The following is a 16,542-nucleotide window of genomic DNA, read 5'->3' on the forward strand; positions in this document are numbered from 1 at the left end:
CCATCAAAAAGTGGGCAAAGGATATGAACAGACACTTCTCAAAAGAAGACATTTATGCAGGCAACAAACATGAAAAAATGTTCATCACCACTGGTCATCAGAAAAATGCAAATGAAAACCACAATGAGATACCATCTCACACCAGTTAGAATGGCAATCATTAAAAAGTCAGGAAACAACAGATGTTGGAGAGGATGGGGAGAAATAGGAACCCTTTTACACTGTTGGCAGGAGTGTAAATTAGTTCAACCATTGTGGAAGACAGTGTGGCAATTCCTCAAGGATCTAGAACTAGAAATACCATTTGACCCAGTGATACCATTACTGGGTATATACCCAACAGATTATAAATCATGCTACTATAAAGACACATGCACACATATGTTTATTGTGGCACTATTCACAATAGCAAAGACTTGGAACCAACCCAAATGTCCATCAGTGATAGACTGGATTAAGAAAATGTGGCACATATGCACCATGGAATACTATGCAGCCATAAAAAAGGATGAGTTCATATCCTTTGCAAGGACACAGATGAAGCTGAAAACCATCATTCTAAACAAACTATCACAAGGACAGAAAACCAAACACCACATCTTCTCACTCATAGGTGGGAGTTGAACACATGGACTGTGAGAACACATGGACACAGGGCAGGGAACATCACACACCAGGGGCTGTAGGGGGATGGGAGACTGGGGAAGGGATAGCATTAGGAGAAATACCTAACATAAATGACGAGTTGATGAGTGCAGCAAACCAACATGGCACATGTATACCTATGTAACAAACATGCACGTTGTGCACATGTACCCTAGAACTTAAAGTATATTAAAAAAAGAAAAAAGAAAAATAAATAAATTTTTTAAAAAAGAAATACATTCGCAGTTTGGCAGTTCTTTTTTCAATATAATTAAGCATGAAGCCAGATGTAGTGTGGAGCCAAATATCACATACATGCTTGCATTGCTTCACATTCTATCGGCTATTCTGCATAGATGGTACTAGCACTAAAGTACTTGCTAGTTACATACCTAAAATGAGTTTCTCAATTGTACAAAACATATAGTACATGTGGTAGACCTAAGGACATTTAATTGTGTATCAGGAACAAAATATTCATCATATGTTTTTAGGCTCTGAGTAATACTATAGCCTCCAAGGTAAACTGAGTAGAAGAAAAATTGGAGGTTGATTTCCTATTTATTTGTTTTTGCTCCTAATTTTCATGTATTTTCTGTTTGTTCTCCTTTGGATTTTACTTATATATACATATATAAATTTATGTTTTTTAGTTTCTAATGGAAGGCTTTTATTTGGTTCTATGAATAGTCATTTTGTTTCCTATGCATTTCCAACAATTCATTATTTTCTCTATTTATCCAAACTTCCCAATCTACCTTTGTCAAGCCTCCAAAAATTAATAGAGGACACCAACCATTTAAAATTTGATGGTTTTGCTTACTTCTAATGATCTAGAGGGCTGTAAGAGCTTTAAGGTTCCTAGCAAAAATAAATAAATAAATAAAAGACATATAAGTTCTGAAAAGTAATAGCACATTTTTTATTTTGTTATTTGAAAAGTAGGTGAGAACAGAAATGTTTAAATGGTGTTTATTTCCAAGGTAATTTAATTCAATCAATAATTTGAGTTGGTTTCAGATCTTTTCCTTTAATGAGGAAAAACTGTGATACAGATACAAAGTGTTAATGTTCACAAAATATTGGCCTATCCTTAAGGAAATTATACTAATCGGGATTTCTCTCAAAATACTTTAGTTATCTTTACCATTATTAAAATTAAGTGACATTCACTTGGATTAAGTAGTAACAAAAAAAAAAGATGTGAGACTAGTGAGTTTTGATCCCAAGCCTTCTATCACTGTTGAGTCTTTCATGTGTGTACTTGAAAACAAAATATCCACAGTGTTTGACTGGTTTGAAGAGTGTAGTGGTGAATGTTACCTAATCAGTTGTCAGTACCGTAACTGATAAGAAAGTTACCTAATTAGTTGTCAGTACTATATTACCAGTCATGGAAATGTATGCTAGTGCTCTTTTATTTTTACTTTTACTTTTTTTTTTTTTTTTTTTTTTTTTTTTTGAGATGGAGTCTCACTCTTTCACTCAGGCTGGAGTGCAGTGGTGCGATCTTGGCTTACTGCAACCTCTGCCTCCTGGGTTCAAGCAATTCTCCTGCCTCACCCACCCGAGTAGCTGGAATTATAGGCACCCACCACCACACCCAGCTAATTTTTGTATTTTTAGTAGAGACGAGGTTTCATCATGTTGGCTAGGCGGATACCAAACAACTAACCTCATGTGATCCACCTGCCTCGGCCTCCCAAAGTGCTGGGATTACAGGTGTGAGCCACTGTGTCCAGCCCTGAAGCTCTTTTAAAATAGCTGAAAAGAAATTACTGTGTATGTGCTTAATCTCACTTTGTCCCTGTTTTGTTGCATCGTATCTAAATAAAAGGATATTATCTATCCTCATGCTAAATTTCCAAAACTGATATTTACATTTACCATTTCTTAATGATGGAGAGAAAAGTTAATTGCCTTATTTTGATAAGTTTAAAATAGGACCTATCCCATTTTTTATGCTTTTAGTCACAGTTCTGTCACCAGAATGCTAGCAATTAGATACATGCAAGGAGTAACCTAAATAATTTAATACAATGGTTTCAAGTGCTATAGGCAGTAATAACTACTGGACACTAAATCACAGTGTTTGTGACATGTCACAGAGAACGATAGGACTTTCTGCAGCATAAATGTCCTCTTAACTAATCCTCGTGCTGTTAAGTTACAGCGCTTTGACTTCTGGGTCTAAAACAGGCACCTACTTCTGCTGTATCTTAAACATTACCCTAGTTAAAGCCTCATCTTCAGACCTAGGAGAAAATGACAGTCAAAATGAACTGCTTTCATGAGACACTGGGCCAGAAATTAAAACTATGCAGTCCGTCTAGGCCAAGGGACTGTCATGGAAGACGTGGACATGTGAGATTCGGGGTTTTTCTATAAATTAAATGCTAATATCAAAAGCACACTGATACGAGGCCAATGTCTAGGACCATGTGTCTGAATAATAGCATTTTCTTGGAGCATTAATCTGATCTTTAATAGAAAATTGTAAAATGTTTCTGGAGATCTTATGTTAGGATCAAACTGATTAAAATTAAAATTGTTTATAAGGTTTTAAAAATGACTTTTAATATTAATAATACACCATGCAAAGGTGAAATTTGGTTTTCTCTTTTGAACAACATTTTCATGTGAGAGATAATGAAAGATTTTTATTTACCTTTTGAATAACTAAAGGGTGAAAACAGGAGGAAAGAGAGACATTTAGTTGGCCTCATGCTGTCTTTATTAGGTTTCATCGTTTGGGAAACTGAGTCTACTCTATAAAAGGGTAAAGGTTTTGTTTCATCTTCTTGGCTAAATCAATGACTACTTTACAGTGACCTGTGGATCCTATTTTGTAGTATCAAATGTCTTAAAACTTCGATATTTGACAGACTTTCCAAGAGTAAAAATTTCAAGTTCTAAATTCAGTCTTTTTGACCTCAAACTAACTTTTTTGCATCTTAGTTTCCCTGAAGTTCAAGAGAGATATATTAGGCTTATTGGCTTATTTGTTACGTTAGGATTATGCAGAAAGCATTGTCACATCTGAGGTGGTGTTTAACTTCTTTGGGGTTATGTTTATATAGATGTGTTGCTAATATATGTTCCAGGATGGTATGAGATTCCTAAAATTCTTTCATGTTTTAATATATGTCATCAGTAATAATTATGCTTATTATGTTGAATTGTTATATGTCACAGAAATAATCGAATTTCCTCGTCAACTGTGTCTTTAACTATGGCTTGCTTAAGACTTTTGACATCTACAATTATTATTTTACACTGATTCTTCTCAAAAAGTAACTTATAATCAGCTACAGTCCATGGTTTGCTTCTTTGGGGAAGTTCATGAAAAGGACTCTTTAATGAAGGTTTCTGATGACTTTGGAGGTTGTTCTATTAGATTAGAGAGAGAAAATGTCCAAGAAACTAATTGAAAACCTGATATGTTCATAAAGTTTACTAACCTAATATGAAGCAGAGCAGGAGTTAGTTGCATACACTGAACAAATGGAGGCCAGAAATAATTTCTTATGGATTTTTTTTGTTTGAAACATTGCTGCCTTTAACAATTGAGAAGAGCATTACTCTTGAAAACTAAATTTGAGGCATATTTCTCTCCGTGCCTAATTTCTCCAGAATTCATAAGCTAATTGTGAATATTATTAATTCATGGCAATGTGTTTGCATATGTTTAATAAGAATCTGTTTTCTGCTGGGCGCATTGGCTCACGCTTGTAATCCTAGCACTTTGGGAGGCCAAGGCAGGTAGATCACTTGAGGTCAGGGGTTTGAGACCAGCCTGCCAACATGGTGAAACCCCGTCTCTACTAAAAATACAAAAATTAGCCAGGAATGGTGGTGCATGCCTGTAGTCCCATCTACTCGGGAGGCTGAGGCAGGAGGATCACTTGAACCTGGGAGGTAGAGTTTGCAGTGAGCCGAGATTACGCCACTGCACTCCAGCCTGGGTGACAGAGCAAGACTCTATCTCAAAAAAAAAAAAAAAAAAAAAAAAGAATATGTTTTCTTTTATAATAAAACACAGTTGGAAGAACTGGTCATTTTCCCAGGGCTTTGACTGAAATGGCCTTGTGAGAGGTTCCAGCAAAGCCAGTTTAAGATAGCCTATATGGACAATGGTTCTTGCTGCACTTTGTGTGGGTAAATAAGCCAAGTATGTGGGACTGAAGCTTATTTGGCAGGTAGGTTGGTCCTGCTGTGATTTGTCTTTAGTGAAAGCGGGAGACTGGAAAGAAAAAGAGTATATTTCAGAAGAAACCTATAGTATTCAGTGAACTTTTGATTTTCGGGTGGCTATGTGGGTCACCCATGGTATGGAGCTACCCACAACACTCCTCATTAGCATAAAACAACCAGAAAGATTGACGACCAGGTTCCCCATGATTGAGGAATTGATAAACAGAAAAGGGGCACTGAAACGAACCCAATTGTCCTGTAAATCTGATGTTTACAGTTTATTTTGAATAAACATAGAAATTGACCCTCTCAGTCTTGAAACTTGAGAGAGTTGCATTTGTCTTCTCTGAGTTCTTTCTCAGGAAACCAACCATCAGACCTCCCACGTAATATCAAGGGACTGAAACTCACCAGATCACTGTATTTGGACAATGAGATGCCAGACTCCTCACCCCTTATGACTGCCTAACCATCTGCTTCCTGTTAACCGACTCCTCCTCCTTACCACTCCCTAATTCCTGCTTCCCTGCATGTAGATACATTTCTGCTATATAAACCCCTAACTTTAGTGAGTCAGGGAGACAGATATCAGACTGATCTCTTATCTCCTTGGCTGCAGTACCCAATTAAAGCCTTCCTTGGCAATACTCATTGTCTCAGTGATTGGCTTTCTGTGTGGCAAGCAGCAGGACCTAGACTGAACCCCTGGTATTTCAGTAACAAAATCATGGGTGACTTCCCTGTCTAAACAAAGTCACATTTTGATTCCTTTCATTGCAATGAGATGAGCATTTTAGGCAGGGTCAGCCTTCTGCAAAACTGCAAGGAGCACGTTTCACTATAAGAATGCCATGTAAGCTGGGCACAGTGACTCATGCCTGTAATCCTAGCACTTTGGGAGGCTGAGGCAAAAGGATCACTTGAACCCAGGAGTTTGAGACCAGCCTGGGCAACATGGCAAAACCCCACCTCCACAAAAAAATACCAAAAATTAGCCAGGCATGGTGGCACACACCTGTAGTCCCCGCTACTCCAGGGGCTGAGGTGGGAGGATCACTTGAGTCCAGGAGGTTGAGGCTGCTGTGAGCTGTGATCGCACCACTGCACTCCAACCTAGGTGACAGAGTGAGACCCTGTCTCAAAACAAAAATGCCATGCAGCTAGACTGGTACAAGACGCTAATTGAGAGGGGATAGAAAAGAGGTTGCCATGCCCTCTGTTTTCTTAGCCAGTGCACTTCCCTAGCAAGATCTAGATCGATCCACACTGTTTCCACTTCTCTGCTGGGGATGAGAACCTTCAGTAGTCAAACAGCTCTCATCTCTGGGGTCTGCATAACTTGTTTGATGACTAAGGGAGACCCATAAGGCCATTTCTTACAGCCCACAACCAAGCCCTCTGTGAAAAGGAAAAGGCAACTCTTCCAGCAAGGAAGTCCTCATCCCTTTTCAAAAACTTTCCTAGGCAAGCTTGTAGGCTATTAATGACTCTAGTTATGACCTCCCAGCCCTTACTGAGGAGAAACCACTTTGTAATGTGGGTATTCAACCTTGGCTGCACATTGCAATCACCTGGGGATCCCGCCCCCACCACCTACAAAGATTCCGATCTTATTGGTCTGAGATGCTGCCTGAGAATTGGTGTTTCCAAAGCTCCCCTAGTGTTTTGTGTTTTTCTAGCACAAGCAAAGTTGTGAGTCACTGTAGTGCAATGCAGTTCAGTCACAATTGCCACAATTGCGTAGGCTCCATCAGAACCACCTGAAGGACTTGGTAGACCACAGCTGGCTGGGACCTACCCCCAGGCTTCTGATTCAGTGAGTGAGAGGCAGCGCCCCAGGTTGTACATTTCTAACAAGTTCCAGGCACTGCTGCTGCTGGTCCAGAGACCACTGCATTAGAGGCCAGAGTTCTCAACTATTGACTGCACATTAGAACCATCTGGACAACATTTAAGACGTACTGATGCTTATACCCCAACCCAGACTAACTGAATCAAAATCTCTGGCAATGGGGCTCCAGAGATGTTTTTTAATCCTCCCAGGGGATTCTACTGTAGAGCAAGTTAAGAACCACTTCTAAACAAAAGAAAAAAATTCTTACTAAAAAGATTAAAGAGACATACACCAAGTTTGCAGGCTTCCTAGACAACGGAACTTCAAACATAGGATTTGCCTGTGGTATTTATTCTTTCTTGGGGCGCACTTGCAGTGTACTTGATAGGATGATGGATCAGAAACCTTGACCCAGCAGCCTAAAAATAGTGGTCAGCATCGATAACTCTCATCTATTACAACAAAAAGGAAAAACAGTTACAAGGCCCCACTCCAGGAGAAGCTCAGGTACCCCCCCGCCCCCGCGTGGAGATGTGCCCAAGAAGTGGCTCCTAATAGGCCACTCCAGTTCTGCCATTGAAGGAGAATACGTGGGCAAGATACATCTTGCAGCCTAGAATTTTTTTTCATATATGTGACTTTAGTCTCTTCTTTGTATAGTGACTTTGTAGATGAAGAGAAATTACAACACCTTACATGTGAAGTTGACTAAGTCATGGGGGCTCTTCCTCCAGGTTCCCAGAGCAAAAAGCAAAAAGCCCTGTACTCCCTGGTGCCCACCTGATCATCTTGCCCATGGTTTTTCCATCCCAGAGGTACTGCTGCAGGCCCAGAGCCCTCCAGGCAGAGAACTGACATCCAGGAACTCCTCCCCAAGCCCTTTCTTCAACTCATTCTTGCTATGGCAAGAGTGTGGGTTGAAGTGATATCTCGGAAGTTTATTCCATTGTATTAAATTCTCAGTAAATCACCCTTTGACAAGTCAGTTTAAAGGATACAATGTAGACAAGCTAGAAAAGACTCTATTTCTGGGCCAGGTTTTGCCAGCTGTTTAATAAATTGCTCAAATCATCTCTAATGCATCCTATGTTTGTCACTAGTCATCATGTCAGAATCTCTGCTTTCATAAAGAAAACTTTTCTGGCCTGACACATAGCCACTATCTACTGAACTTTGCTGCAGGCCAAAATGTCTTCTGAGATCTCCACTCAGCGATCCTTAATATTTTGTTGAGAGAAATTTACAAGTATGCCCTTGATACATAAAAAGGTCACAAATTCTAGGGTCCCACTGATCCCAGTGATGTCTACCTCATCTCCCCTTCTAGCCGGAAAACTCAAACATATGTGGAGTGTGCAACAAATGGGGACAGCTGTTCTGCTGCGACACTTGTCCAAGATCCTTTCATGAACACTGCCACATCCCGCCCGTGGAAGTTAACAAGTGAGTAAGATGTGTCCCCTTCCCTGAACCCTTCCTTCTTGTGGTACAGCTCCTCCTGCCACTCGTAAGTACTCTGCAGTTTCTGTACCTGGTTATGTGTTTCTTGATGCATAAGGGGCAGGCTCCTCAGTATCAGGATCCACAAGTATTATCCAGAGCTGTTGAACAGTGCTGGCAGCAGCAGATTAATGGGAAGCAAAAACTCTTCAAGTGGTTATTGAGTGCAATAGAAAGAGGTGTCAACCTCTGTCTCCCCTACTTGGCTCCGAGACCCATGCTCTCTGATGGGGTGATGCCATCATACACTGCCTGCTGGTTTAAAGCATATGCCACCTGCTGTGGGACCACCACACAGCTGGTAAAGCCAGTGCTGCAACCGTCTATCAAGCCAACTGACTCTGGGTCACAGGTCACATGTCGAGACCTGTGAATTCTGCAAGTGTGAGTCCCTGGCTCACTTCCTTTGCTAAAACATGTGCCTTTGGACAGAGGCGATGGTATGCAGGATACCATGGAGACTGATAAGGTGCTCTGTGAGTGGTGTGTGGACAGAATTGTTAAGGCTAAGAGGATGATCTCTACCAGGAATGTGTCTGACTCTATGAGGGCACAGCATTGCCCTTCCATAATGGAGAAAGCTAATGTGACCCACCTGCTCCCAGAGTGTCATCTCAGGGGATCAGCATAAACCTCTGCTTTTGACCAGTTGGGCAATCTGCAGAGGCAGAAGAAGAATCAGCTTTTCGGTTGAGCCCATGTATAGCCCCCATCCCTGCACCAGAGTTGCAAAGTGCTCTCAGAGGAGCACTTTGTAACAGGCTCCTTGAGCAAGCACTACATGGCCAAGGAGATGCTGGCATCACTAGGATGGTTCATTGTGCTTGCCTGATTATCAACAGCCTCCTAGCACAGACGGCCTAGTAGAGAAGGTTGGAGAATGAATGTAGGAGCAAATGGAAGATGTCTGACACCGTGTCCAGAGATTTCCTTTTCAAGAAGTTTCTGCAGCACAGATTCTAGGTATAAGATATGGCAGGGCCGAGGGAGAGGATGCCTATAGCCTGTGTTCTGTGCTTACTCAGCAAAGTTGAGAAACAAGAGTTTGTTTTCTGATTTTTCTATGATCTGATTGACTCACAGAGGCCCAACACTTTGTGCTTAAGGTACTCATTTCCAAAAACCGTGGCAAACAGTGCTCATTATCAAGTTCCCAGTGGCTCAGATGGGAACCCTAAGTTTTGAGGTGAATGAGACTCTGTCACTCACAGGGCACTTCACCCAATAGATGATCACCCCTGCTATTGCTATTGGTAGAAGGGCATGCCTTTGGCTATTGAGTCCTAATGGGGCTCTAGTGCAGAGGCCTCCAAGAGAGAAGTTAGATACAAGGTGGAAACCACCAGGCATTCTTGAGCACAGGACTTGAACAACTGTAAGAATGGTGGCTGATTCACAGAACCTGCCATTGTTCACTTTATGCCCCATCTCTCAGGAACCCATGGAGTTGCATCTTCTGCAGGATAAAGACTATTCAGGAAAGATGCCCAGAAAGTCAACTATGGCATCAGGAATCTGAAGTCCTGATGAGGCAGATGCTGCCCAAGGAGCAGTTGGTGAGTAAAAATGTGAACCTGAAGCCTCCTCCTTTCGGTTCACCTGGGCAGGAGAAGCACAGTCTTACAAAAAGCTCAAGGAATGGAGCCCAAAAGCAAACTGCTGGCCCATGGTGTGCTTTTCTCCATGACCTAACACTACAATTCATATTCCAAAGAAAATTCCTGGTCCAAAGAAACTCCCCATGCCATGTTTGCTTCAAAGAGTCCACAGGTTTGGGAGTTGTGTGTTCTCTTTGGGCATGCATATGAGCTCTTTCTCTCTAAACTGCATTTAACTTGAAATGTCCTCCGTCTTTTGCAGAAATGTGAATTCCTCCTCTTGAAGGTCTACTGTGATCCAAAAAGCCCCTTTTTTGCCTCAGAACCATATTATGTAAGTAATGGCCAAAAAAAAAATGCTTATACTGGCATTTGTCAAATCTGTGATCTGAATCCCATGGTACAAGGTGCCATTCTATTTGCCTTGTTGATGAGTTTTTAGTTTAAGCTACTATAAAAATTTATCATAGATTCGGTGGCTTAAACAGCAGAAATGTTTTTCTCACGGTCCTGGAAGCTGCATGTCCAAGATCAAGGTGTCAGCAGGGTCAGGTCCTGGAGAGGGGCTATCTTCTAGGTTGCAGAGACAACACAGGGTTGCTCCCTGTGTTCTTAAGTGGCAGAAAGAGGAGAGAACTCTCCGGAGTCTCTTTTATAAGATCCCTAATCCTATTTGTGAGGGCTCCACCCTTCTTACCTCATGACCTCCCAAAAGCCCCACCTCCTAGTACCTTCACAGGGGGGTTAGGATTTTGACCTATGGATTGGGGGACCCCACAAACCTTTATTCCATAATAGTGGGACTCTATGGCACCGGGCTGATAGCCTCACTTTGGTCTTTTTCTCAACAGAACAAAGAGGGGTCTCAGGGCCCACAGAAGCCCATGTGGTTAAACAAAGTCAAGAGAAACCTGAATGAGCAGGCATACTCCCGAGTAGAAGGGTTTGTGCAGGACATGCGTCTCATCTTTCGTAACCACAAGGAATTTTACAGGGTGAGTGGCTCTCCCTGCTTCCTTTTCTTTTTCAGTTACATCACTTTAAAGTCACTTTCCCTCTCATCTTTTCATATCAGGTAAATGTTACAATCACCCTTATCATATGACAAGCCCATACAAGTACAAATCGTGGAAGTATCCTAAAAACCCTGTGGTGCATGTGGGGAAAATAACAACGAACTGGAAGGTACCATTGCAAACATGGTCCTATAACCTCAGAGTTGACTCATTTCTAGATGGTTTGTTTTCACCCATAGAGAACAGTAGGCTGCAGACTCATTTGTTTCTACTAGAAATAGAAGTGCACTTTAAAGGCATTTAAAGTATTTCTCTTCTCTAGAGGAATATAGCAAATCAAAGGTCTCAAATGTCAAAATATTGGATTTCTTTACATCTGAATTTCCTGGCACCATTTCAGAAATTAACAAGGATTATGTCAAGGGGTGAGAGTGAAGGGAAAAGGAAGACATTATTAAATGGCCTTAAACATTTCTGTACTATCATAAGGTTGCTAAAAAAATGCTGTGCATAAAAATCACACAAGTAGAATTTTTAAAACTTAAATTAAACCATAAGCTTTTGATCAGGAATTAGATTTCAGTGTAGTACTATTTCGACTTCTCTGCCTTCCAGATAAAGATAAATAATTAAATTGTCAAGGAACATAAGCAATTCTTAACTAGATTAATTCTCACTTAACATTTGGGATAACCTAAAACAAGGCCCTGGATTATCTGCAACACTGGGTGTCTCGGCTCAATGAATAATTGTTGCTATTAATGTTTTTTTCTTTGCTTTTTCAGGAAGATAAATTCATTACACTGGGAATTCAAGTAGAGGACAACTTTGAGAAGAATTTCAGAAACATTTTTGCAATTCAGGAAACAAGCAAGAACATTATAATGTTCATTTAGCCCATTCTTATTTCTTCCCTTCAGATCCTCTGGCAGCTAGGTACACAGTGTGCACATGGTCCCACTAATCTCTGACTGCTCCTGTGGAAACTCCACATCACAATTCTCCAAAAATTTTCATTAACATTTTAAAACTCTGGCAGCTAGGTACACAGTGTGCACGTGGTCCCACTAATCTCTGACTGCTCCTGTGGAAACTCCACATCACAATTCTCCAAAATTTTTCATTAACATTTTAAAACTGTCTTTATCAGCTTTCAATAAAATTCAACACTCCTTCATGTTAAAAATTCTCAATAAGCTAGGTATTGAAGGAACATATCCCAAAATAATAAGAGCCATTTACAACAAATCCACAGCCAACGTTATACTAAATGTGCAAAAGATAGAAGCATTCCCCTTGAAAACAAGCACAAGACAAGGATTCCCTCTCTCACCACTCCTATTCAACAAAGGATTGGAAGTCCTAGTCAGAGCAGTCAAGAAGCAGAAGAAAGTAAAGGGCATCTAAATAGGCAAAGAGGAAGTCAAACTATTCCTGTTTGCAGAAAACATTGATTCCATATCTAGAAAACCCCGTAGTCTCAGCCCAAAAGCTTCTTCCACTGATAAACAACTTCAGAGAAGTTTCAGAATACAAAATCAGTATACAAAAATTACTAGCATTCCTATACACCAACAATAGCCAAGCCAAGAGCCAAATCAGGAAGGCAATCCCATTCACAATTGCCACAAAAAGAATAAAATACCTAGGAATACAGCTAACCAGGGAAGTGAAAGATCTCTACAATAAGAATTACAAAACACTGCTCAAAGAAATCAGAGACGACACAAACAAATGGGAAAACATCCCACGTTCATGGGTAGAAAGAATCAATATCATTAAAATGACCATACTGCCCAAAGCAGTTTACAGGTTCAGTGTTATTCCTATCAAACCACCAATGACATTCTTCACAGAACTAGAAAAAAACTATTTTAAAATTCATACAGAACGAAAAAAGAGCCCAAATAGCCAAGGCAATCCTAAGCAAAAAGAACAAAGCTGAAGGCATCACGTTACCCAACTTCAAACTATAGTACAGGGCTTCAGTAACCAAAAGAGCATGGTACTGGTACCAAGAAAAAAGGCACATAGACCAATGGAACAGAACGAAGAACACAGAATAAGACCACATGCCTATGACCATCTGATCTTTGACAAAGTTGACAAAAACAAGCAATGGGAAAAAGACTGCCTATTCTATAAATGGTGCTGGGATAACTGGTTAACCATATGTAGAAGATTGAAGCTAGACCCCTTCCTTACGCCATATACAAAAATCAACTCAAGATCAATTAAAGACTTAAATGTAAAATCGAAAACTATGAAAACCCTGGAAGACAACCTAGGCAATACCATCTTGGACATAGGAACAGGCAAAGATTTCATGACAAAGACAAAAGCAACCGCAACAAAAGCAAAATTTGACAAATGAGATCTAATTAAACTTAAGAGATTCTGCACAGCAAAAGAAACAATCAACAGAGTAAACAGACAACCTACAAAATGGGAGAAAATATTTGTAAACTATGCATCTGACAAAGGTCTAATATCCAGCTTCTATAGGGAACTTAAACAAACTTACAAGAGAAAAAGAAACAACCCCGTTAAAAAATGGACAAAGGACATGAAAAGACACTTTTTTTTTAAGATGGAGTTTCACTCTTGTTGCCCAGGCCAGAGTGCAGTGGTATGATCTTGGCTCACCACAACCTCTGCCTCCCAGGTTCAAGCGATTCTCCTGCCTCAGCCTCCCGAGTGGCTGGGATTACAGGCATGCAAACCCGATTAATTTTGTATTTTAGTAGAAACGGGGTTTCTCCACATTGGTCAGGCTGGTCTCGAACTCCTGAACTGAGGTGATCCACCCGCCTCAGCCTCCCAAAGTGCTGGGATAATAGGCATGAGCCACCATGCCCAGACGAAAAGACACTTTCCAAAAGAAGACATACATGCGGCCAACAAGCATATTTTAAAAGCTCAATATCACTGATCATTAGAGAAATGCAAATTAAAACTACAATGAGACACCATCTCACACCAGTCAAAATGGTTCTTGCTAAAAAGTCAGTAACGGCTAGTAAGGTTGTGGAGAAAAGGGAACATTTAGACACTGTTGGTGGGAGTGTAAATTAGTTCAACCATTATGGAAAGCAGTGTGGCAATTCCTCAAAGTACTAAAAGCAGAACTGCCATTCCACCCAGCAATCCCATTACTGGGTACATACCCAAAGGAATATAAATCACCCTACCATAAAAACACATGCATGTAAATGTTCATTGCAGCACTATTCACAATAGCAAAGATATGGAATCAACCTAAGTGCCCATCAATATCAGACTGGATAAAGAAAATATGGTATGTATACACCATGGAATAGTATGCAGCCATAAGAAAGAATGAGATCATGTCACAGGAACATGGATAGAGCTGGAAGTTATTTTCCTTAGCAAACTAATGCAGGAACAGAAAATAAAATACCACGTATTCTCACTTATAAGCGGGAGCTAAATGATGAGAACTCATGAACGCAATGAAGGGAACAACAGACACTAGGGTCTACTTGAGGGTGGAAGATGAGAAGAGGGAGAGGAGCGGAAAAAATACCTATTGGTGATGAAGTAATCCCGTACAACAAACCCCTTTGACAAGAGTTTCCCTATATAACAAACCTTCACATGTATCCTTGAGCCTAAAAGTTTTTTTAATTGTAAATAAATGGATCATTAATAAAAAAAATTTAATAATGAACTTTTCTTATCAAGTTCTCTTATTGAATAATTTGGAATGAAACTTATAATTGATAACATAAAGTCTTTCTATAAAGGATCATATTATATCTTCCCAATTATTCAGTTTCATACTTTTTGTTGTTACTGTGAAAGTAATCTTTTCCCATTGAATTTTATTACTGATTATTGCCTATTACAGAAAGCTACTGTTATTTATGTATAATTTTGTCACTGATTACCATACTGAATATTAGATAGCATCATTTTCATCTTTTACCCAGTGGCATCAGGAAGCCTGTGGTGGCTCCATAGCATCTCCAACTTTCAATTCATGGAATCGTAATTGGTTTAGGGGATGGAAGCATTCCTCATTTGAGCACTAAAACCTCTGACAGTTCTTGGTTATGTTGGAAAATGATTCTGCCAGGGCACCCTGGTGTATTTGCATGTGTAAAGGAGGAAAAAATAATTTTTCTGCTACCCTTCTAAGTTTCCCCTACCCAGATCCTCTGGGGCCCCTGTAACAAAAGACAGATTAACAAGAGAAAAACAGAAGTTTATTAGCATATATAGATATATATGTATATACACATATCTCTCTCTATATATATACACATACATATGTATATACATCCAACTCTGGTTATGGGAGATAGAGTACCATATACAGGTAGCTAGTTCCAAGCATATACTACATCCTTTCAGGAAGTGCTCCAACCTCAGAAATGACTGTTTGGGACCATAGTTATCTATATGTGTGTATATATATGTGTGTATATATGAGAGATACTCAGAGAGATGAATAACTCTCCAAGAGGTGGCTGAGACTTCAAACTTAAATACCATCTCCAGCTAAAGACAAAGAAAGAAGAGTATGGGAAAGCCAGTTATGGGGATGACCAGGAAGCACATGGTAAACAAGAGTAAAGTTTGCTGTGCAGATTTGAGGTGTCTTCTCCATTGATAAGAGTCCCTTGTGATTTAGAATCATCCTTCTCTTCCTGGGACAGAGAGGGAGACATCCTTATGAATGGAGATTTCCTTTGTAAATGTAAAGTTCCCTAACAAAGGAATAACTTCTACTGTGTTTTTAGAGCTTCTCCTATGTCTCCTGTTTCTCAAAATAATCCTTATGCCAAAGAGGCACATTCTAGGGTGGCATATTCTGGCCTCCCATACAGGTCTCCACGTAGACCCCAGAGGCGGGGCTTAACTGCAGCTGACCTGATCTAAGTCTTGACAGAATACTTGTGGTCTTTCCAGAACATTTGCACAAGGAAGGCATGAGAGGAGCTGTTTGAAGGCCATTCCCCACTCTCCTGCTCATCTTTTGGAGGCTACCATGACATTCATCATTTCCTAAGTTCTGATGAGGTCTGAGGCTTTCTGTTTCACCCCTACTAAGGTACAGCTGCAGGCCATAAAACTGCTAGCCACAACACGAATGTGGGCCATCACTCACGTTGCATTAGATGTCATTCAGCCCCTTTTCTTTCAGTGCTATCCTGGGGAACAAAGGACATGGAGAGCTAACACCTTTGCTCTTTTTGTTTTTGTTGCCTGTGTAAGTGATAGACTATCTGAATCCAAAATGTGTCAACTTGTTTTTACCATCCAGATCTATTAGCCTTGCTAGACAGTTTCCCAGATTCAATAGATTCTGGTTATGGGAGATAGAGTACCATATACAGGTAGCTGGTTCCAAGCCTATACTGCATCCTTTCAGGAAGTGCTCCAACCTCAGAAATTACTGTTTGGGACCACAGTTATCTAGAGTAACTGAATAAATTTCATCATAGACCAAGAAAAATATTTTATCCTTGAAGTTCTCTCTTAGCAGATTCTATTTCCAGTCCTTTGGCTCCTAAGTTAAATTTTTCATCTAGATTTAGGGTTTAAATTTTGGCCTTTTTTTTCTTTTTAATTCCTTTTAATTTACTTTGTTGGATTGGGGAGATTCAGCAATGTGGCTTCATTCTTTCATCATCACCTAAGATTGGTCCTTTTCCAAACTACCATTTTTATTTGTGGCATAGAGAGTATGCACCAAATATCACAAGCACTCCCACACACAGTCAAAAAT

General features: G+C 40.2%; 1 protein-coding gene across 10 annotated transcripts in view; it reads left to right on the top strand.

Moving 5' to 3' along the window:
• Positions 1-14,316, top strand: part of SP100 (SP100 nuclear antigen) — a 136,951-nt gene extending 122,635 nt beyond the window's left edge. For all 10 annotated transcript variants that reach the window (XM_073020134.1, XM_038001405.2, XM_038001407.2 and 7 more), the window contains 5 exons: positions 8,001-8,116; positions 9,609-9,729; positions 10,034-10,105; positions 10,623-10,766; positions 11,573-14,316. In XM_073020134.1, the coding sequence (XP_072876235.1) occupies positions 8,001-8,116; positions 9,609-9,729; positions 10,034-10,105; positions 10,623-10,766; positions 11,573-11,683 (564 nt within the window). In that variant the 3' untranslated portion in view covers positions 11,684-14,316. The remainder of the gene's footprint in view (positions 1-8,000; positions 8,117-9,608; positions 9,730-10,033; positions 10,106-10,622; positions 10,767-11,572) is intronic.
• Positions 14,317-16,542: the final 2,226 nt, after the last annotated feature.

The sequence above is a fragment of the Chlorocebus sabaeus genome, chromosome 10 (genome assembly GCF_047675955.1).
Source record: "Chlorocebus sabaeus isolate Y175 chromosome 10, mChlSab1.0.hap1, whole genome shotgun sequence".
Lineage (NCBI taxonomy): Eukaryota > Metazoa > Chordata > Mammalia > Primates > Cercopithecidae > Chlorocebus > Chlorocebus sabaeus.